The 24,442-nt window shown below is 39.7% G+C and overlaps 1 protein-coding gene across 10 annotated transcripts in view; it reads right to left on the reverse strand.

Annotated features, from left to right (window-relative positions):
• Positions 1 to 24,442, reverse strand: part of trip12 (thyroid hormone receptor interactor 12) — a 145,817-nt gene that overhangs the window by 36,311 nt on the left and 85,064 nt on the right. For all 10 annotated transcript variants that reach the window (XM_072255057.1, XM_072255051.1, XM_072255053.1 and 7 more), the window contains 8 exons: positions 24,038 to 24,138; positions 21,106 to 21,280; positions 19,716 to 19,857; positions 14,601 to 14,792; positions 12,197 to 12,348; positions 10,639 to 10,796; positions 7,312 to 7,385; positions 2,785 to 2,984 (listed from right to left, as the gene is read on the reverse strand). In XM_072255057.1, coding sequence (XP_072111158.1) covers positions 2,785 to 2,984; positions 7,312 to 7,385; positions 10,639 to 10,796; positions 12,197 to 12,348; positions 14,601 to 14,792; positions 19,716 to 19,857; positions 21,106 to 21,280; positions 24,038 to 24,138 — 1,194 coding nt within the window. The remainder of the gene's footprint in view (positions 1 to 2,784; positions 2,985 to 7,311; positions 7,386 to 10,638; positions 10,797 to 12,196; positions 12,349 to 14,600; positions 14,793 to 19,715; positions 19,858 to 21,105; positions 21,281 to 24,037; positions 24,139 to 24,442) is intronic.

A 24,442-nucleotide genomic window follows, 5' to 3' on the forward strand; every position in this document is an offset into this window, starting at 1 on the left:
CTCTCACTTTTCTGTTGATATAATACTTAACCAAAGACCTTTTAAGTGCCCAAAATTTCAGTTGTACACCATTCAGTTAAAAATTATTCTAATCTCCATCTACAGAATCTTGATGGGATCTGCAATCAACTTAATTCTATGATATATTGGAGGTCCTTATGTCCTGTTTCCATTCCTGAGAACTACTTATAACCACTATGGTTCACAATTAGGAAAAGCAGCTGCATGGCAATATACTTGGAGACATAGGCCAACAACAGGCAATGCATAATTAACCCAGGGCATTTGACTTGGTTGGCTTTCTCTGGAAGACAATGATTGTTGTGAATCAAGTTCCTGCACAGCAGAAATTGTCTGCAGCTGCCAGCAAACGTATCCCAGGATGAAGACGGAGTGATGTTAAGATGGCACTAAATGGCGACTCCTTTGCTTGCATCTTCGGAAACAGCTCTATTTCCATCTTTAATATCTTTATTTTTCCCTTTGAGTTCTTTTGAAGACCCTGACCCGGAGTTACACACTGACTACGGTTCTTTGTGGGAATGGGACCCGCGGCCCTGTTGTTTGGTACGCCAAGGGCTCTGCCTAAGACTCCGGCTCATATTTGGAAGCCTAGGATTTTGGGGCTCTGGAGACGGGTGGATAGGGGGTCAGTGTCATGACAGGAGACCTGTGTGTCGTCAGGGGAGTCGGAATCTCTGTGGTTGTGTTCCCCGGTTTTTGGGCACAGAGCACGAGAAAAGTGGCGTGGCGGACTTTTAACATCGTGAACCAGCAAGTTGTTTGTTATGTCTCCCTGCTCGCTGTGAAAACACAGACACCCCTTTCTCCCTATTAGGGAGAGAGCACCTGTAGTATGTCAAATGCCAGGCTAACAATGTAGTCTTTGGTGGCAAGAACAGGAAGGCAGATTACTATCTGAATGGTGTCAAGTTAGGAAAAGGGGAAGTACAATGAGATCTAGGTGTCCTTGGTCATCAGTCACTGAAAGTAAGCATGCAGGTTCAGCAGGCAGTGAAGAAAGCTAATGGCATGTTGGCCTTCATAACAAGGGGAGTTGAGTATAGGAGCAAAGAGGTCCTTCTGCAGTTGTACAGGGCCCTGGTGAGACCACACCTGGAGCATTGTGTACAGTTTTGGTCTCCAAATTTGAGGAAGGACATTCTTACTATTGAGGGAGTGCAGCAGAGGTTCACGAGGTTAATTCCCAGGATGGCTGGACTGTCATATGTTGCATGATTGGAGCGACTGGGCTTGTATACACTGGAATTTAGAAGGATGAGAGGGGATCTGATTGAAACATAAGATTATTAAGGGATTGGACACGCTAGAGGCAGGAAACATGTTCCCGATGTTGGGAGAGTCCAGAACCAGAGGCCACAGTTTAAGAATAAGGGGTAGACCATTTAGAACGGAGTTGAGGAAAAACTTTTTCCACACAGAGGGTTGTGGTTCTGTGGAATGCTCTGCCTCAGAAGGCAGTGGAGGCCAATTCTCTGGATGCTTTCAAGAAAGAGTTAGATAGAGCTCTTAAAGATAGCGGAGTCAAGGGATATGGGGAGAAGGCAGGAACAGGGTACTGACTGTGGATGATCAGCCATGATCACAGTGAATGGCAGTGCTGGCTCAAAGGGCTGAATGGCCTACTCCTGCACCTATTGTCTATTGTAATTGTAAGTCTGTGTCTTTGCTGTTTCTTTGCTCATGCCTGAGTGCTTGGTGGTGGGTACCGATGCTTTTTTTTTGCCAGTGGGGAGAGTGGGAATTGTTGCTGCTGCTTAAGTGTGGGGGGAGCTGGGGAGAAACTTCGGGGTTCTAACATTTCACCGTTGTTCATTCTTTGGGGCACTCCTCTGTTTTCGAGGATGGTTGCAAAGAAAAGGCATTTCAGGTTGTATATTGTATACATTTCTGCTATTAAATTGCACCTTTGAACCTTTTCAGACCTTACAAATGCTTGTTTGCATGTATAGGCTGTCAATAAGTCAGGCATTCCTAAACTGGGAAGAGCCTGTAGAATAATTCTTCACGCACTTTATGGAAAGCATTCCGGAAGCAGAAATATACCATGTAAGATTTGCAAGTTTTCCTGTAAATGGAATGAAACTGGAATGTTTCATGTTATGGCAACAAGTTGTTCCTTTCAAATCTAATATTTATTCAATTCTGTGTTCAAGAAAGCAGTACTTTGCCATCCAAACCTTTTGCTGGTTGCTAGCTTCATTTTTCTCCCATAATTCACTCTTACTTTCTTTCTATCCACTTGGGGCTTCACTGTCTTGTACACTCATCCTGAATTCCTCACCTCCAGCACTTCCTCAGGACTCCCTCAATTTCTGACTTCTCTCTTTCACCACTTGAATTCTAACAATCCGACATACCTTCCCACCAACTGAACAGCCTTCACCTCCAATGCACTTTTCAAAGTACAGATTCATCAGATGAATGGGATTGTACATGTATAGTCCAAATTAGCATTAAGATCTCTGGAGTCAACAAAGACTGCCAGTGGTTTACAGCACTTCAGGTTTTCTTGTTCAGTCCAGTCAAATAAAAACCATTTTCCTGATCAACACTGAACAAATTAGCATTAGCGTCCTGGCATGGTGGGTCTTTGGAAAGATGGCAGCTGGTTCTCGCTGGGTGTCATGTGGTCTACAATTACTTTCTGTGAAAGGTACACAGAAGTGGAATAATGCTTTTTCAATTGCTTTGATACAAAGGAAGCATGCAAACTTATTAGAATAAATTTCATTGCATGCAATGAGTGCATTTCATACATACCATATTGTATGGGTCTTTGTCCATATCCCTGCCCTTCCTAATGGATTACTCTCATCATCAGTGGATTCTCTTTCCTCATCAGCTTGCACACTGAACTGCCTGACAGCTTGGTAAACAGTCATGTTATAAGGTAGCAAATGATCTCCTATGTAAAACTGTAGTCTGTGCCTTACACTCCCCGAATTCAAGAATTGGGCAGCCTAGGATAAAAATAAAGGTCAAGGTTTAGTATACTCATCCTCTAAAGTACAGTTGCTTCAAGAATAAAAATGATTCGTTGACCTAGTAACTAAACTTCAAAAACTATTGATTTATTCCTTTGTACATTAAGTATTAAGTATGCTGAATTTAGTAGCATCAAGGATATTGTGAGTGTTCAATTATAAACCATGATACACAGTGCAATAGCTAGAACATACCTATGCCATGTAATTAAAAAAACCTGCATTGAGCTTAGTGAGTTGCAAGTATTGGGATAGAAAATAGAGCACAGATTTAGATTGCAGCAAGGCAAAGGTAGCAACTATGGCTAATTGGTCAGGACTTTGCAATGAAGAAATGGCATCTTCAGCCACCAAAAAAAAATGCTAACAATGCTTTCTTTGGTATCTATTCCTCCCTTTTCTGGCATAACTTGGAATCTGATCCCACCTACTGGGCAATTCTACTTACAGGCAAGTTAAACAAATTAATCAGCTTGACAGAAGAATTCTTAGACAGCAAGTTTAGTGAAAGCAATATAATTGACAGATGAGACCGTAAGGCCATAAGACAAAGGAGCAGAAATCAGCCAGTTGGTCCATCGAGTCTGCTCCGCCATTTTATTATCATGAGCTGATCCATTCTCCCATTTAGTCCCACTCCTCCATCTTCTCACCATAACCTTTGATGTCCTGGCTACTCAGATAACTATCAATCTCTGCCTTAAATACACCCAATGACTTGGCCTCCACTGCTGCCCGTGGCAACAAATTCCATAGATTCACCACCCTCTAACTAAAAAAATTTCTTCCCATTTCTGTTCTGAATGGGCGCCCTTCAATCCTTAAGTCATGCCCTCTCGTACTAGGCTCCCCCATCATGGGAAACAACTTTCTTTTAAATGGAAGATGTAAATAAAGTTTAGATTGATTTTAAAATATGAAAACATACAAGATTTAAACACTTTCAAAGGTGTTCACAGTGAGAACCATGTACATAAAGTCTGTGCTCGTGGCACAGCAGTTAGTTCTGCTGCCTTGTAGCAAATGCCCTGGGTTTGACCCTGACTGTGGTGTTTGAATACTCTCCCTATGACCTCATGGTTACTCTTTGTTTTCTCCCCCCCACATGCTGGCTAACAGGTTAAAATGACTGCTGTAAATTCCCTCATATAGGTGGGTGGCAGGAAAATCATGAGGACAGGTAAATTGATGGAAATGTGTAAGTGTGATTCGTCTGGTTGGATTACTTGAAGATCAGCACATGTAGATAATTTAGTTATATAGATAAGAATGTAGGACAAACAATTAGCAAGTTCACAAATGACCTGCAGTTTAATATTGTTGATAATGGACAGAGCTATGTTGGTACTCTACAGCGACGACTTCAAGCTCATCTGTTGAAACAGCTTAATTTCTACCTTTAACGTCTTTTTCCTTTTCAAAGTGGGTAGGGTTCTGTTGAAGACTGACAGAGCTACACTCAAACTTTGGTCCTTTGTGGCAGTTTTTTTGATATCCCAAGGGTATAGTCTAGAAGACTAGCGCGGCTTTGGGATTTTTAGGCTTTGCGGTCCTGGGAATGAGCAGATTCGATGCCAGAGGAATCGAGTGAAGCATCGTGAGAGAAAACGAAACATCAGATCAGCTGTCTGGGGCTCCGTACTTGCTCTCTCTCTTGCTGGTGGGGGAAAGAGTTTGCTGCCGATTTGTCAGTTAGAGAACTCTGGGGGGAGAAGCAATGTGCAAACCAACACTGTAAATCAGAAAGTTGTTTCTGTCTCCCCTCCCGCTGTGAAAGGTGACACCTCTCTGTGCCTTTATTGGGGAGGGGAGAGAGCCTGTGGTGTGTCAAATTATCAGATGAACAATTAGTTTTTGTTATACTGCAGATCATGGTCTTTCTTGGGGGCTTTCCTATTGCCTGCTTGGTGCGTGCTGATGCCTCTTTTTTGCTGAACTGGGGGAATGGAGGGTCGTTGCTTTGCTGCTGCTGCTTGTGCATGGGGGGGGCTTTGGGGTTCTAAGGTTTTTACTGTTACTTATTCTTTTGGGGACTTTTGTTTTCATGGGTGCCCATGTAGAACAAGAATTTCAGGATGTATATTGTATACATTCTCTAATAATTAAATTGAACTATTGATGAAGGTCATCAATGGCAACAGATCAACATTAAATTGGAGAAATGGACAGAAATGGCAAATGGAATTTAACCCTGAAAACTGAGATCAATAATGCTAGAACTAATAAAACTTGAATACAAATAACAAATGGAAGAACCCTAGGAAGTATAGAGGAACAGAGACACCTGGGTGTACTGTACATGTCCAAAAATCCCTGAAGACAGAAACATACAGATAAGGTGGTTAAGCAGCATTCAGTCGTTTGGGACACTAAATATAATGCAAAATTTTTATAGAATTGATCAATACATTACCTGGAGGAATTTCAGCTACCAGTGACTGGAAGGGCCAGTTTTGTATTCTTTTGGAGCTGAAATAGTTCGATGGAGCAGGTGGCGACTTGATGAATATAAACAAGAGCTTAGTCAAGATGGCACTAAACGGTGACTCCTTTGTTTGCATCTTTGGAAACAGTTCTATTTCCATCTTTAATATCTATTTTTCCCTTTCAGGTTTCTTTTGAAGACACTGACCTGGAGTTACACGCTGACTTTGGTTCTTTGCGGGAATGGGACCCGCTCTTGGGGGTGTTACAACTGGCTGTTATTTGACATGCCAAGGGCGCAGCCTAAGAGTTCAGCTCACCTTTGGAGGCCTAGGATCTTGGGGTTTTGGAGACTGGCAGATCGAAGGTCAGTGTCTTGGACCAGTGCGTCGTTGGAGCTGGAAGATCTTTGGCTGTGTACCCAGAGACCTGAAATCTTTGGGCACAGAGCTCGGAAAAAGCGACGCAATGGACTTTTAACATCATAAACTAGCGAGTTGTTTGTTATGTCTCCCCTCTCACTGTGAAACAGAGATATCTTTCTCCCTTATTAGGGAGAGAGAGAACCTGTGGTATGTCAAATACCGGATGAATGCATAGCATTTGAGTACTGCAAGTCTGTGTCTTTGCTGTTGCTTTTGCTACACACTTGAGTGCTAAGTGGCGGGTGGCAATGCTTTTTTGTTTGCTGGTGGGGGGAAGCTGGGGGGACTTTGGGGTTCTAACATTTAATTGTCATTCATTCTTTGGGGCACTCCTGTTTTCTTGGATGGGTACGAAGAAAAAGCATTTCAGGATGTATACATTTCTTCCACATTAAATATACCTTTAAACCAGATTAGCAGCATGGATCGAAGAAATGGTAGGCATTGAAGAAAGTGGTAGGCATTGAAGAAAGTGGTATTTACAACCAGAGGATTAAGGGTAGAGATTTGAGAAAATTCTCTTCCATCCATCCCCCCATGTGGTTGATATTTGGAGTATTCTAGATTTTAGTACTTTGAATAATACCTTATCAGTACCTGGGCACAGACAGCTATGGTCATGGCTGAGGGAGAACAAGCTTGAAAGCAGGATGTGTGACCTATTCCTGTTCAGGTTTAAAGATCAATGCCAAAGCTGCAAATTGCACTTTCATGTAAAGTATGAAAACACAAGGACAAGAATTAGAGTTATTGTTTTTACACCTTTTTCTCTGTGAAACAATATTCTGAGAAAGCTTAATATAAAGGATATTTCATAATGGATATAATTTCAATTTATAAATTGATTTAAATGTCCAAACTGCATGCCTCTTCAAGCATAACTCAAATTCCTGAGTTTTAACTTCCAGCTCTAAGATTTTGCAAGAGTAGACTGTTTAACAAATTATCAATCGTTATTACATTCCAGTACGAGGTAATAGCTAAAAAAAAAAAACACAACCAGGAACAATAACAAGAGAACAGCTTGTTCCAATCTATTCAGCCAATTGAGACTAAATAAAACTTAATAAATCACACAGAATTATTCAACAGTAGAAAATAATCATAGCAAAGGTAAATGTTATATAATGGTGTAACATTCTCCAAAGCTTGGATGGTGCTTGAATTTGCAGCGGAAAGCAATACATGGAAATGTGGATGGATATACTCAGATGGACACACGACATAAATTTAAGCATTTGATGGCTTCTTTTGGATGTTGGTTGAACGTTTCTCTCCTTTTATGAGAAAATTTTATATTGTGATCAAATAAAGTAAATTTGTAGATAGAAATATATTTTCTAAAACAAACAAACTGATTTTCTAAGTGAACATTTAACAGTTAACCATTAGTTTTAATAGAATAAGCTGACAATGATAAACACTTCTGTAAGATCCAGCTAAGAGAAACTCACCAATGACTCATCAATTTCATCATCTGAGCCATCATCATCGCTATCTTCATCTTCCTCACGTATTCTTCCATACCCTTGAATCAGAAAAATGTCAATATTAGCTCCAGAATTTCAGACCAGCACAATAGAGAACACAAATGCAATTAAAAATCATGACCACTATAGTGCAAAAAAAAGCACAAGAACAGTTCTAAATATTTACTTACCTTCTATTCTTTTTCATTCCTCTACGCTTTCTCCATCAGCCGAATTTTGCACCTCAAGGTGGCAGAGATTTTTTTTTAAAAATTCAGTGGGGCTCTACACAAGATAAGGCTGGCTACAGCTGCCACTTTCAATGGTAGTGGAGGAGTTCAAGGTGGCAAAGTGTAGAGCTGTATTGACATTGGGGGGTTTTGATGACAGGCTAATAAACTAAGCAAGAGTCACAACAAAATTAAGACAAAATTAGGTCTCCAACTCGGCCATAGATCTTACAGTGAGCTCCCTGCAATTGACAGACATCACCGGCAACCCATGCCCGGGATGGCAAGGCCTTGGTTCTGCACATTTCAAACAATGGGGGAGTGCAAGTGCAAGGGATAGGCATGACATGATCCAGGCAGAGGTATGGAACCACGAGGACGAAAGGCAGTGGAATTGGGGTCACGAGGGCGCCTGGAAGGAAGGTGATCTTTCCAAGTCCAAGATCACTCTGGCAGAGCTTTGGAAACTGGAACCCTTCTGCATTGCTTTCCTCCCACAGTCCGTGTATGACACTCTCCCTACACCATCACAGCTGCACACATGGGGGCTGAGAGAGGACTCAAACTGCAAGCTTTATGGTCAGCGGGGTTCAATGGAACACATACTGTCAAGATGCAAAACAGCTTTAACATGAGGATGGTATAGGTGGCACCACAACAAGGTCCTGCTGTCTCTTACTAACACACTAGAGTAGCAGAGGTGTAAAAAGAGACCAGCCGGCAGGGGGCAAAGAAGGCCGTCATTTTCATCAAGGAGAGGGCCACGCCAGTCATATCAAAGTGGCCCGAGTCTGATCTGCTGAAAACTGTCAAACCATGGGAGATGAAGATCAATGTGAGGAGGAAGCTGCAGTTCCCAGAAGCCGTGCAAACCACACTTTGCCAGACATCATACTGTGGTCCACCAAACACAAGAAAATCATCCTGGTGGAGCTCATAGTACCAGAGGAGGGAGGAGGAAGGATGCAAGAAGGCCCTTCAGTACCAGTCCTCAATAGAGGAGTGCAAGAACAAAGAACGGTAGATTTGGCTATTCCTTGTGGAGGTTGGCTGTAGAGGGTTCCCCGGCAAGGTCAGCGTGGAGGCTGTGCCGGGCCTTAATGAGAACAGCAAGAACCAAGCAGCTCACAGGATGGAGGGGAAGCAGAAAGAGCCTCTTACTGAATATGAAGCAGGTGAGAGGAGTTGAGCTGGAAGTCAGGAGCAAATAGGCACTGACTTGGCTACCACTGCTGACCCACCAACTGGAGAGTGTAGTGGTTGAAAATACTATGAAGGTTGAGTACCACCTGACGACTTCTGTTTCTGGCCATGGCTACAGTTACCTCATCAGGTAACTGAACAGAACACGCCTGTATATGAAGGAAGCATAACCTGCAACTCCTAAATGCCCAGCTTTTACCACAAAATTTGCATGTAGCTAATGGAAATAACTCCAAGAATTCAAGTATTTCTATTTCTTAACACAAGGCAGCAAAGCAAGTTTATATTTCACGCCCTCCTAATAGCTTCCCTATAATGCGGAACTCAAGTGTACACCATGCATTTGGGTCTTCTAGTATTAAAACTTTTACATTTCCCATTATGAAAATAAGAATTTCTTTTTTTCTTCACATGACATTAATTTCTATTGAACCTATATTTTCAAAATGAACACGGCACTAGTTCCAGAATATAGCACCTACTATTCTTTAACTAAAGATACCATTTCTTAATTGATATGTTTTTGACTGTATCAACCACAGTTTTTAATATTTGGCTTGTACATTTTTCTCTGACCATTTACAATTAAATTTGGGATCCCAACACTAATTTCAAAGGCACTTCCATGGTTACTTGAAACAGTCTTGAATCCCATTCACAATATTTGCCTCAACCATAATGGTTGTTGTCACCTAGAAAAAAAAATTGTGATTTGTCAAAATTATCCATTCCAAAGTCCATGCTGGGAAATTTTAACTATCTATATCTATACAAACACACACACATCCTTTGAGACATAAATGTCAGAAGAAATGACAGACTAATGCAGGTTCCCAACCTTTTTTTTTTATGCCATGCACCTCCTACCAATAACCAAGATGTCCGTGAACCCCAGGACAAATAGGCCTAAATTAATCTACTTTGATATAACATTTAATAGGGTTTTTTGGTCATTCTTCAGTATACAAGCAAAATTTTAAAGCATTGGCAATTTTTTCTCATCTTTCCTCTGCCCTTGCTTTAAACATGCAATCTGTTTTCTTTCTTTTCTTCAATCTGTTTTGCCTTCAACCATTAAGATTTGTTTTTCTAACATTCTTCTCTTTGCAAGATGAATAGTTAACATCTGAGCAAAATAAAATCAAAATTTCAAATGGAATGCTTGATCTACTTTTGTGAAGTATTCCTGATGTTTTATAGGCAGATTACTATCTATACTAGTGACATTGCTTTCCTCATAACAAGCCACTGGGGTTCATTCTTCCTTTAAAGTCAATCCAGCTCACTTTTATCCACTTCCAGTATAAAGTAGACAAGAGCGTTGGTGTCTTTTGCTTTTCATCTATAATAAATGCGGTCTGTACTCAGATTTTTAGCAAAGCCACAAATCAGCTGGGCGATTGAAAACATGTTGCATCTCTCAATAGCGAATTGATTTCCTTCAGCTTCTAAGCTGCACCCTGGCAAAATAAAACTTAACAGATAACCTCAATTCTAGTCTAGCTTTTTAAGTGTTGCTATTTTAATTGAGGACTCTTAAAAGTTAATTTTGTTAAGCCAAGTCAAATGGAAAATGGATTCTTTACACTTGTGAACTGAGGAATGATAAACAATCTTAAATTAAGGTTTAAATAAGGTGGCATTAAAACATTGAGTCCAACTAATGATATTTAAATATTTTCAAATAAAATTAATTTGTCCCAGACAGTTAAGCCAATTTAAGTGAAATGTCCAGGTTGGTGTAAATTAGACAAAGCCTCGATTGTTTGACAAAATACAGTAGATTTTTAATCCAAGGTAAAATTTGAACATTATTGCCAACATCACAACATAATTGAAAGAAAATTTTACTGCTCAACTCATATCAAACAGCCATTACCTCTGACAACAAGATAACGCTCAATGGCCTGTACTAAAGCCAATGGGTCAATCTTCACTGGACCACCCTTCCACTGCTTGACATTGGTACTGTCTGGATGCCTCTGTAACTGACATTTCAATTGATGTGTATTGAAGAACTTCAGAGCCTGTGATCCCCTGATGAAAGAAAGAATCAAATGAAAGTACATTGTCATGGAAAAGGAAAACTAACTTCCAGAGATACACAGGCAACTAAAACTATTATACTGCCCTGCCCTCCCCCACCCCAATCAGGAAAGATTTATGCAAGAGTAACAGGTTAAATGCAGAGGTAGAATGTAAACATGTACATGAGCAGTGCAGGATAGAGTCTGAAATTAAAAGCTTACATTATTTCAAAAACCATCACTATATTACCCGATGCTGATTATATACTTGAGTCTCAAAAATTCCAAATAATTGAAGGCCAGCTGAAACCCAATGATGGGTCTCAGCCCAAAACACCAACTATTTATTCCCCTCATAGATGCTACCTGACCTGCTGAATTCCTCCAGTATTGTGTGTTGCTCTGGATTCCAGTATTATTTGCAAAGTCTCAGGTGCTTATAACTGAAGGCTAACTTAGCCTCGGACAATTAGAAGTTAAAATGGGTAACAGTGACATAATCTACCCAAACACGTAACATTGACATAGGCTCCAAATATTAGTTTTTTTTTTGAACTCCAAGAGAACCTCTTCACTAGGTGCAGCATGATGACATTGTGCAAAATTTACATTTTGGTGTGACTGCTTGTGTTTCCTCTGGTTCTACATCACAACTGGCAAGGTGACTTCAGTAAATTACTCTTCAATATAGGTTAATGCCAAAATAAATCAAAAATTAATATTGATTGGCCTACAATAAACATATAGCAAGAGTTGTTCCTTTTTGCAAACTGTGGTGCATTGGGAAGCATTTTCTTTGCCATTTCCTGAGTATTTGTCCGTTTTGTTTCACAAGGCCGAGTTGCTAGCTCGATGATCAACCCAGCATGGATGGAAAGTGAGCAGGGGGCAGGATGGGTTCAAACCCGTGGCCCTTCACCTGATGCTGATGCCACTACACCACCATTTGACATATAGCAAGCGTACAGGGAAATAAAACCAGCAGGATTGTCACTGAGAGCTAGTGTGGAATTAATAGGGGAAATAGCTTCCCATTTCATTAAAACTTACAGCAACAGGATGCTATTTCAGCTTGGAGCTAAATAAAGTTCAGACTGAGTTCATTTTTAAGTTGGTATGGAACAACACCATGATATGCCGAACACACCAGCAAAACCCACACACCTAGTCATAGGACTTCCATGATTTAGTTAAATCAAACCACACCCAAAGATCAATCTCTAATATCTGAATCATAAAATTAAGTTGCTGTAATCCAGGGATATTAACCTTAAAGGTTGTAAGTGTTTCTCAACAATGGCTGGCTTTCTTTTAGATTGCCTGCAGGTTGGTGGAGACAGCAAGGGAACAGAGTGAAAAATGCAGTTTCCACACCTTTAAATTCTTAATACTTCTATCTATTATTCATACCTGCTTCCTGTTCCATTACCACTTGGGAAATCATGCACCTTCACTGGAAACTGCTCCATCTGACTCAGACAATTGTTCATTTTGTGCACCAATGCCAGCAATGGCCCGTTTCCAAGTGGTTCAAGTCTACCAAGAGGTTCATCTCCTGGAGGCTGCAAAGAGATAAAATACATAGCAATCCTGAGAATTATCTCTATTCATCCAGGTTTGGAAAACTGATTTTTTCCTTCCTCCTTACTTTAAATGTGTAAAGGCAAATGACACCAAAGCTTAATTCAGCACAAGGCATTCTGCAAATAGTGGCTAGGTCAGCAGAATTTCTCTTAGCAAAACCTCTGAGATAGAACTGATTAACAGACCTATATCAGAGATGCTACTTGGAAAATGAGCTTTCAATCTGTGTGCACAATTTATATCATTTAGTGTTGGAGAGCGATTAAACACGTTACATTATAAGCCAGCTTCCAACAAAAGAAATAATTATCAGTTGGATCTTTTTTTTTAAGTCTATTATAGGCAGATATATTTTCAGCACTGGCAACATAACAGGTTTATAATAGTGCAGACAACATAACTATTAACACAATGGCAATGCATCTATATATTTAGATCTATTCTGCAATTATACAAAAAGTTTTTGAAACATCTCATGTTCAGAATCAGTATCAAGCAGCACAAAAATGGGCTTCTTGGCCCACTATGCCCATGCCACCAAATTATCCAAATGAACAAATCCCATTTACTTGCACTTGGTCCATAACCTCATGTTGGTGATTCAAATGATCTGTTGAAAAAAATTCCTCATATCCTCTGATCCTCTTACTCCTCACATTCATTGGCCAAAGACAAATCAACAAAACTTCACCAAATCATGACTTTTCTCCTCTCATAAGCAAAATTTACCATACAATTGCTTACACACCACTGAAGACCAAATTAAAGTGAAGTGCCCCAGAAAAAGTTACCAGGATTTAGCGATTAATAAAGATACTGACTTCCTCTCGAGGCCAATAGTTTTTAAAACTACGTTTTTCTCTTGTTTTATTTCATTTGGTAGGGACAGAACTTAGAGCTGAGACAGCAAATAACTGGATGAGTGCTTATTGGAAATACCGCTCCTGGTGGTTAATTTGTGGATGTACCTGAATAAATTACATTAAATTGACAGCTAATTTACTTAGTTGGAGGCAAGCTAATCTAAAAAAAAATTGTTACTTATAATCTCCCTTAAAAGTTGAGACACCAATTGCTTTGACATGAAGAATAATTTAGTTTTACCTCTCTGCAGCACTCCAATGACATCTTAAGCAATGAATCTAAGATTTTGATACAGCAACAATGAACAAGATATATCAAAGTGAAACATGCAGCATGAAAATTACCACTGAAGAATAAGCACGATATTACTGGTTAGAGGTTAAAAGGGAGAGGTGCTATCACAGTAATTATATGTTGTACTCTATCCTGTAGGTAATACAATCTGTAGCCAAACTGCCAGAGAAGTTCATAAGTTTTGGTGGCATGGACCTTGCTTCAGTAAATCGTTGGACCTGAATGCTGCAGACCTTCCAATATCATTGCAATTCTACTTATCCAATAGAATAGTGAAACTATTACATTAAATTCCAGGCATAGGTAAGTGTAACTAGCTGGGATGAGATGTGAGAACTTCTAACCCCTGCCCTATTTCTGCAATGGTTAATTTGGTTGAACAAGTTAATCTTCAAGGCCAAAAGGCATTGTCAAATATTCTAATAGAAGCAAATCCATAAAGTAAAGAGGAAACAGCTTTTAATATAACCAATGTCATGGGTCACTACTATAGGAAATGCAAGGATGAAAGGACAACTTCCAACTCTGATCAGTCACCCAAAAAAAACAGCATCTTCCTTTAGAATATACAATCACAGATTATAATATGACTACTGAACTTCAAGATGTACAGTACTCCAACTATTTGTTTCCTTGAGCAATAATCAACTTAAGAATATGATAAAAGTGGTAAGCAGACGGTACTTCCACTGCACCTGCTCTGATTCCATGGCTATATTCCCTACTACCCATACCTATTTACATTGAATGTTCTTGCAGCCCTTTTTTTTTTAAACTGTTCTAATTTTTGTGGCAACTGTTCCCCACACACCGCAAGACATTTGGGTGCTTCAGGTTCAAAATTGTTTACAAAGTTTTTGACTAATACTATTTGATGTCAAGATGGTTCATAAAGAATTTTAACCTTTCTGAAATTTAAATATATACACTGCAATGAAAAATTGAAGTGCTTTTTGAGTGACTCATCAGTTTGACGATCTTACAGAACTAGATCTGGTATTACTAGTTATCAAATTGGCAAGATTTGTCAGAAGGGAAAAAATAAATGTATGAAATCAGAGTTACCACTTACAGGACAACCATAGAATACGTGAAGAAACCTTTTCAATCTGACATGTCGGTTCACAAGGTCTTTGTCACTTTTAGACGTCAAATACAACAGTAATTGCTTTACAAAACCACTGTGCTGAATTTCAAAGGACGACACATCAGACTCAGAGACTATTGAGCGGATTTCTAAAAGGCACTCAATTCCTCCGTCCACCTTTTATTTGGGGGGGGGGGGAGGGAGGAGAGGAGAGAGAGAGGAAGGTTAAAACATTGTAAGATATCAATTATAACAAAACTGCTTCAAAAATTTAGTGCAAATGCTATTCTAGCACACATTTTATACAAATATTCATGATTTACATAATTCTTAGACAACCTCATAACGTGCTTTCATTAAGAAATAATCTCTTAAAATTAATATTATGTGACATGAGATCAAAGTTTCAGCTTTAGACTTGATCAAAGGCAAAGGTGAAACGTGTAGTATATGCATCATGTATAGCATTGGACAAATGACGCTCGGTGGAAATAGGTGGGTAGATAGAGCAAAGGCCTGATTGCAAAACAATCAAGGAAGCGACTGGGGGGGGGGGGGGGGGGGGGGAGTCTAATGTTACACTCTTGAGATGAAATTTAAAGCACTGTAGACATTTAGAATTATATGAACCAGGTAGATTCTAAGAGAAATGGAATCGGCATTGAAATATACAAACTGAAACGGACTTTGCAGGAATCAGATCATAATCTAATATGGCTGCATCAGCTGAGTGAAACCTTTTACCATTGAAACCCATTCCCTAACCCAAGACATTAAGTTACTCAAACTTCTATTTAATTTTTATCAACTCTGCTTTGTCATTTTGAAGGATATTCATCATAGAACCTACTAGTTGTATGCCAGTTAGCTTCATTTATAAAATTTTAAAAGGCATCCATTAGTCTTGTGAGACCATGGATCTGCACCTGGGAAGTCTTCACTCTCCAGGGCGCAGGCCTCAGCAAGGTTGTATGGAAGACCGGCATTAACACTTCCCAGAGCCCTGCCAATTGCTTTGGATGTTTTGTCCTGGTTTAACTTCCAAAAAAGCATTATTTTACACTTGTCTGAGCTAAATTCCATCTGCCATTCCTTCGCCCTCTTTCCCCAATATCCTATAAACTTAAGCAACTTTATTCACTATCCACTCTACTAACTTCAGGATCATTAGCAAGTTTACTAATCATGCTACCCAAACGCTCATACAAATTATTAATGTATACAAGAGGATTGAGTACCAATCTCTGTGGCACACCACCATTCACCCCCAAATCAGAAGAAAAACTGACTCACTCCACCAAGCCAATTTTTTATCCATTTGGTGAACTCTCCCTAGATTCCATGTGTTCTAACCTTCTGACAATACAGCACTTTATCTATGCTAACCAGTCAGGTCTATCTATACTAATCCCACTTGCCTGAATTAATTTCATATCCTTCTATGCTTAACTCATTCAACGGCCTGCCCAGACGCCAATTAAACGTCGCTACTGTTCCTGCCTCGACCACTTCCTCTGGCCCCTCATTCTAGAAAGCAATGAAAAATGTACTCCTTCAGATCCACTTTTTAAAAATCTTTTCCTTCACCTTAAGCATCTAGTTTTAGACATCTATAGCATGGCCTAACCATATTTTATAGTATTGTACTCAATGTCTCAGCCGCTGAAGACAGGCAAACCATTTGTCAAAAACCTTGAAGTTCACTTGACATTTCCTGCCCTGCCCTCAAGTCCTTTGGTTATCTCTTCAAAAGAAACCCAAGTTCATGGGACATGACTTCCCACTAACCTTTACTACATAATCTCAATCAGTCCTCGTCTTTCCAAATACATCTCAGAAAGCCATCAACAAACTGCCACCACTGATACAAGGATCACCAGACTGCAGTTCCCTAGAAAACCTCTGCTATACTACTTTATATTAGCTACCTTTCAACTTCAGCTACTTCACCAGTGGCGACCACTGTCACAAAACTCTGCAAGGACCCTGACAATCTTACCCCCCTCCCTCCCCATTCCACCCTGCTAACCATAATACCATAGAATACACCTCATCAGGCCTTGGGGATTTATCCATCTTTACGCATTTCAGGATATTGACTTTACAAATTCTGCCCCCATTGACTCAATAGCTTTCATGTCCTTCTCTACAGTAGATACAGATATGAGGTATTCACTTAAGACCTGGTCCATTTCCCATGGCTGCACATACCGATTTCCACATTAATCCTCAAGTAAACCCACTGTCTATCTAGCTATCCTTTTATTTGTAGTTTACTTTCAGGATTCTTATCAGAAAGTTTCGTAGTCCCTTTTTCCCTCCAAATTTCTGTATACCAACATCGCATACTCTTAAGGGATTTGCTTGATCCCAGCTGCCTATACCACATATACAATCTCTCCTTTATCCTGACCAGATCTCCTTAATATCTCTCATCAGCCAAGGTTCCCCAATTTTGCCATCATTTCCATTCACTTCAACAGACACATGCTATCCCTGAACTCTTTTTGTCTCACTTTTAAAACCTCCCACTTGCCAGACATCCCTTTACCCACAAATCAACTTTGAAAGTTCCTGTCTAATGCCAGTGAAATTAGCCTTCCCCCAATTTAGGACATTGAGGACCAGTCCAATAATCTTTAGAGAATCTTGAATTATGCTTACTGGCCCAAAGCACTCCTGCATTGGCAGGTGATCCACTTGCCCAGCCTTTTTTCCTAAGCAGAAGTTGAGGGCATCCTTTTCTCAAGTAGGGGCATCTACATATCGCTGCGAAGAACTTTCTTGGACACACTTTACAAATTCTGCCTCCATCTAATCACTTAGAAGCAAGGCATTTACAGCCAATGTGATAGAAGTTATAATCACCTATCACAACCTTTTAAATCCTACATCCATCTGATTTCATATACACAAGTTCCTACCAACATTTGGGAGGCTGTGAAATAAAGTAATTAACCTCTATTTCTAAATTTCTTGTAGCCCAGTAGACACAAGCCTCAAAAACAAAGCATGACCTCTCCATTCTTACATTAATTTTCTAATAACGTTTTCCTACTACTAGCCGAATCTGCAGAGAAGCCTTTTGCAATCACTTCTATGACATCCAGAACCCTCCATTTCAGAGCTCTGCACTCATTGTTTAGATAATATGCTTACTTATCATTTTAATGCAAGAAAAGTTACACCCCCGATTATGATCTACAGGTGTCCCCCCGCTTTTCGAACATTGGCTTTATGAAACCTCGCTGTTACGAAAGACCTACATTAGTTACCTGTTTTCGCTAACAGAAGGTGTTTTCAGTGTTACGAAAAAAGCAGCGCGCGCCCCGAGCAGCCAAGCTCCTCCTCTGAAACTGCATTCTAGCCGGTAATGCTTAAACAAGTGTCTGTGAGCAGCCGTTAGCAAGCTAAGTTCTAAGGTATCGGAAAAGCCTAAAAGAGCTCCTAAGGGCGTTACACTTAATGTAAAACTAGACATAATTAAACGTTTCGATTGTGGTGAATGACGTAAGGACAAAGAGAGCTTGGCTTGTGGAAGTTGACGAAGATGATGTTGAAGAGGTTTTGGCATCCCAGGACCAAGAACTGATAGATGAAGAGCTGATGCAATTGGAAGAGGAAAGGATAGCAATCGAAACCGAATGCAGTAGCGAACGGACCGAAAGTGAAGTCGTCCAGGAACTGAACGTGAAGCAACTGCGTGAGATGACAGAAAAATGTGCGAGGATAAGCAGTCAAGCATACTGTCGTTTTTCAAGCCTTCCACATCAGCCACAGCAGACGACGAACCTCGACCTTCGACATCGAGGCAGGCAGACATAGAAGATGACCCGCATGCCCTGATGGAAACAGACGACGATGAGAAGACACCCCAATGTCCCACCACCCCAATCCCTGGGCTGCAGACCGATACTTTGCCACGGTGAACGCAGTGGTAGCCGGGACGCACCCAATACACCTTTAAGAAAAAAGCTGAAATAAACAAGCTAATTAATTAGGTGTCGCCCGGCACGTAAATGTCGGCCCAGATCAGAGGCGATTGCTGATTGCGTCGCTTCTGATCTGGGCCGACATTTACCTGCCGGGTGGCACCTAATCAATTAGCTTGTTTATTTCAGCTTTTTTCTTAAAGATATGCTGGGTATGTCCCGGCCACCGCTGTATTCTTCATGGATTGGTATTGGTCAGCGGCCTGGAGGGTGGGGACCACTGCACCACCCCAACCTCTGACGACTCAGCTTAACACACCATCAGTGTGCTCGGCGCTGTCTTCCCGATTCCCGTAAGTGATACTATACTGTACATACATTATCTCTACTTTATATAGGCTGTGTATTTTTATGTGTTATTTGGTATGATTTGGCAGCTTCATAGCTTAAAGGTTACTGGACAGAGTGTTTCTGCTGAGAGCGCTTGCGTGAGATTTTCGCTACGGAGAACAGTGCAGCAATGATTGTAGAAAAGTATTTCTACTTTACATAGGCTGTGTATTTATCATATCATTCCTGCTTTTACTATTTGTTACTGTTATTTTAGGTTTTGTGTGTTATTTGGTATGATTTGGCAGTTGTTTTTTTGGGGTCTGCGAATGCTCACAAATTTTTCCCATATAAATAAATGGTAATTGCTTCTTCACTTTACGACATTCCGGCTTACGAACCATTTCATAGGAATGCTCTACCTTCGGATGGTGGGGGAAACCTGTATCTGCAAGACCTTTGCCCACTCATTCAAAATATCAATCTCTTTGTAGTCTTGTGTCCTCTTTACAACTTTCCTACCCATCTTCATCTCATCTAGTTAATTAGAAGTTTAAATTGAAGTAATAGATGTTTTTGTACAAAGGATGGAAAGTGTTCAACACCCCTTGCAGTCAAGAGAAATGAGATGACAGGACAATTCTTGCCTGTTAAGCAATGTTATGTTGGGGAACCAGGGCATGGAGACCAACGATTACAACTTAGCCCAGTTTTACTATATAAAGAATTCAATCTGTCATATGAATGCCGGACACCAAGACATCCAGTTAAAATCTCTAAGTTATAGTCTATAATCTAAATCATTATTTAGTGGTTTTCAAAAAAAATTGATTCACACCTGCAAACTTAGTTGTTCAGTGGCAGAGCAAAGTCTCTGAAGTACATTCAGTGCAGGATTACTTGCGTCCACATTCTCTGAGGTGAAGTAACGGTCAACAAATTTATGGGCTTGTTCCTTTATCCACACTTTTATCTTCTCTCTGAAAGGCAAGTGTTTGTTCAAAATACAAATGGCAAAATCTGTAAGGTACCACACAATCAACAAAATAAAATGGCACATAGCTTCATCTTTTCTTCCCCTATATATAAAACTTGCCTCAGAAGCAACAGTAATAAATGACAACATCTGAATATTCTTTCAAGATCCAACTGCTAGTACATGGACCTATGTAGAGTGCTCATGCAATGCTAGAACTGAAAGAAACAAAGTCAGGAGAACACAGCAGTCATTGAGGGGTCAGCTGTGGAAAGGACAAGCAGCATCAAGTTCATGGATGTCAACATCTCAGAATCTGTCCTAGAATCAGCACAATGATACAATCATAAAGGCAGCACACCAGCGGTTCTACTTTGTTAGAAGCTTGAGGAGATGTGGTATGTCACCAGGGACTCTTGCACATTTCTACAGCGATGCTTTATAGATCATTCTGACAGGCTGCATTACCACCTGGTATGGAGGCTCCAATCCACAGGATCGCTGCGGGTTGCAGTGGGTTGTCAACTCAGAAGTTCACAGGTATAACTTCCCCCACCATTGAGAACATTAAGAGGCAATGCATCAAGAAGCTCGCATCCATCACCAAGGATACTCAGCATTTGGGACATAGCCTCTTCTTGTTACTACCACCAAGGATGAAATACAGGAGCTGAAGACCCATACTCCATGATTTAGGAACAGCTTTTTCCCCTCCACCTTCATATTTCTGAATGCTCCATGAACAAGTACCTTCTTTTGCTCTATGTGATTTATAGTAAATTTTGTGCCTTTGCACTGTACTGCAGACACAAAACAATTTCATATACAATTGATAAGCTCGATTTTGAAATGTTGAATTTGGACAGCAAATAACATTAAATAATTGGGGAATTAAGGCCATTCCAGCACTGAAATAAGTGAATGTTTGAAAAAGAGACATTGGTTTAGGAAACTGCACTCTGTGCTAGAAAGCAGATTTCACAGCTATCAATACAGCTATTACCTGGAATATATACTAAACATCTGGTTATCAATTATGCACATGGTGTAACTACAGATTGGAATCCAAGTAATACACATCATTCACTTTAATAAACTTAATGCCATACAAATTAAATTGGCCAATAACAGTACTGTTGAGCAAACTTCCAAATAAAGCAAACTTAAAAGAACTAAACTGTCATGTTATTTTAACTCTACAATCTGAGACAATGTAAAGTTAGTTTCCTGCACATTTCTTATAGAGTAATACCTGTTGTTTGACATTGTATCCTTTGAGGTGACCCGTGCAATGCCACTTACTCCGGCAGTACGTGCTGGTTCAGCATTGTTGCTATTTGACTGTGTACTTAACCTTCCCCACGTTTTTGGATTCAAACTTGCAAGGAAGGAAGATTTGGGAGACTGGGCAGCTGTGGGGCTCTTTGCTGTAAGAAAAACAGAAGCTGATAAAAGGTAGTAAGATGCACAAGATTCCATTATAGAGATATTTTCTAAAGTTCAAACTCCTCTTCAAAGATGAATTAGTGAAGTTATGAAATTATGCAGTGCTTTCAACAACATTGCAGCCTAATTTTAAACTCTGCCCAAGTACAACCAAAACGGCTACTGATATCCAACATTTCAACAGTCCATTGGTGATCTGGTGTAAAATAATCTGATTAAAATAAATTTTAATACAGCTTTCATATCTTTCAACTAAACCAAAGATGGAAAACTTGCAGCATACCCTGAAGTACATGAACAAGTTCACAAACTCAACCAACAGTCATAATCCACCCACACTGGGACAAAAAAAAACTCACGCACAAACAAAAGTTACAAACCTCGTCTTTGAAATTAAAAATTACATGATTGGCTAGAATTTAACACACTGACTTTCAAATACACCTTTGAACAGTTTGCAAAACAGTCACAGATATAGCTACTATCCTTCATGTATACTATAAACCAGTCAACTGTCAGGAAAATGCAAGAATCGATTACTAAGGACTTGTGCAGTGCCAAAAATTAAGTACAAAAAAATCAATGTAAATAAACAAAACATGACTTGGGATCTGGGATCAGCCATGATGGAATGGTAGAGCAGATTCAATGGGCTGAATGGCCTAATTCTACTCTTATGTCTTGTGACAAACCTAGGGACTTCAGGATGTAAAAGAGGGAATCAATGCACTTTGGATTTTCTAGTTGCATTTAATAACATGTCATACAAAAGTGTTGTAATATGAAACAATGGGATAGTGCTAACACTTATCAAGTTTGGCAGTAACATTCTGTGGATAATATAGGGGATTGTTTAAAAGGGCAATAAATACATTATTTGCATATTAGCAAATTATTGTCATTTCTGTAGGTCCTCATCTATTTCATTAATGAATAATGATTTCATGAAATATTTGATGACAAAGCTGGGTGGGAAAATGAAATGCAAGGTAGATTGGTTAAGTGGACAAGTTAGAAAATGCAGTGTAGAAAGCAAAATTATGCAGTATTTTAAATGGATAAACAGCAAAGTGATTTCAGTTCTGAATATTTCACATTTGTTAATCCCACAAATGCAAGTGCTATTTACAAAAGTAGAATTCAGAATCCTTGGCTTTAACTTCAAAACCAGTCACTTTCTTCAAAATTGTCATGTAAATTATATTATCATGTGTTCCTATATTATGTACTGCATTGTACTGCTGCTGCAAAGTTAACAAATTTCACAACATATGCTGGTGATATTAAACCCGATTCTGAATTGCTTACCCACTTATTTGTTACTATGTACACAGTACAGGCGAGTACTCCTTATCCAAGGTGCTTAGGACCAGAGGAGTTTCAGATTTTGGAATATATAATGATAGCCAAGGATCGCCATCATTTCCAACTCTTAATTTGTGCTACCAGTAAGCAGTCTTTGTCTTACACTTGTTCATCACATACATACTTAACAGTAAAAATGATTACATACCATTAATATCATGAAAACATAATGTGCAGGGTAACAAAAGCAGCAACAGGAGAATACCTGAATCATCTAATGAGCAACAAACAAAGCCAGCCTTTCAGTTTCCACCCATGATGCAGTGTTTTGATTAAAAGGTTATATTACTGTATTTGTACAGTATTTGCTTAAGTTTTATTTAGGGTACAAGAACAATCATTGTAGACTTTTTCTGTTGAGATTTTCATTCGTGATCTTGGCAAATTTCTCTGCAGCTTTGCGATCAACAGATTCTTTAAAAAAAAAATTAATGCCATGCCTTTCCTTAAACTTCTGCAGCCAGCCTGTTGAATATTCACAATTGCCTTCAATTTTTAGTTCGCCGTTATAGATCTTTGCTAGTTTTATGATCACATTAAGCACGTGTTCACTCTGACTGTACACGATTGAGATCTTTATTTTTTGCTTTATGCACCATTTTTCTATTTTTCACTAAGATTAGATTAGATTCAACTTTATTGTCATTGTGCCAAGTACAGATACAAAGCCAATGAAATGCATTTAGCATCTGACCAGAAATGCAAAAAATAGTGTTATTTACAAAATAACTGCAACAAAAAAGTGCTACAGCACACAAATATAAAAGTACTGAGACAGTACAATATGGGTGCAATACTGCTTAGCGCTGTGATGTGAGGTTCAGCAGGGTCACAGCCTCAGGGAAGAAGCTCTTCCTGTGCCTGCTGGTGCGGGAGTGGAGGCTCCTGTAGCGCCTACTGGATGGGAGGAGAGTTAAAAGTCCATGGTTAGGGTGAGATGCATCTTTGATAATGCTTTTCGCCCTGCCCAGGCAGCGTTTATGGTAAATGTTCTCAATGGTGGACAACTGGGTGCCAATAATCTATGGCAGTTTTCACCACACGCTGGAGTGCTTTGCAGTCCAATACGGGACAATTGCCATACCACACTGAGATGCAATTGGTGAGTATGCTCTCAATGGTACAGTGGTAAAAGTCCACTGTACCATTGTTCATTACCTATGAGGTCACTTCTCAGAACTGTCTGTGGTGCACAGAGACCTGTGCATCATCTGGGAACCTTCTCAGCATCCTGTGGAGTTTTCCATTTGTGACATTATGTTAGTGCTCAAAAAATTGAGCTTTTTGCATTTTAGATAAGGAGTACGCAACCTGTAATAGCAAAATAAAATTGCCATTTTCATAAGTAGACCACAACCATCTAAGAAACATACCTTGATTGTCTATTTTATCATCATCTCTTGGAGGTGAATACTTTGTCCTCCTGGTTACACGTTTTGGCAATCTCTTCCTCTTTAAGACATCACTTAATCGTCTGGAAAGGGAAAAATAACATTCCTGTAAGTGGCCCTGGCAGCATTCCTGAAAACTCCAATGCATATCAGAAAGAGTCAAATATGTCATTTACAATGACCAGGCAAATTGAGCATTTTTTAAATAGAAAAATATCATAGTAAACTACAACAAGTGCAATGAAGCAGATCATCAGTTAACAGCTTCTATGGTGCTTGTACTTGCCAAGATACCGACGTACTTGTTTCCTCAGTGTCTTGGCCAGTATTACAGAAAGTAGTTACATCATATAGCTGCTAATACATTGACTCCGAAAGCAGTAATAT

Source organism: Mobula birostris, chromosome 4, assembly GCF_030028105.1.
Source record: "Mobula birostris isolate sMobBir1 chromosome 4, sMobBir1.hap1, whole genome shotgun sequence".
In the NCBI taxonomy this organism is placed as follows: domain Eukaryota; kingdom Metazoa; phylum Chordata; class Chondrichthyes; order Myliobatiformes; family Myliobatidae; genus Mobula; species Mobula birostris.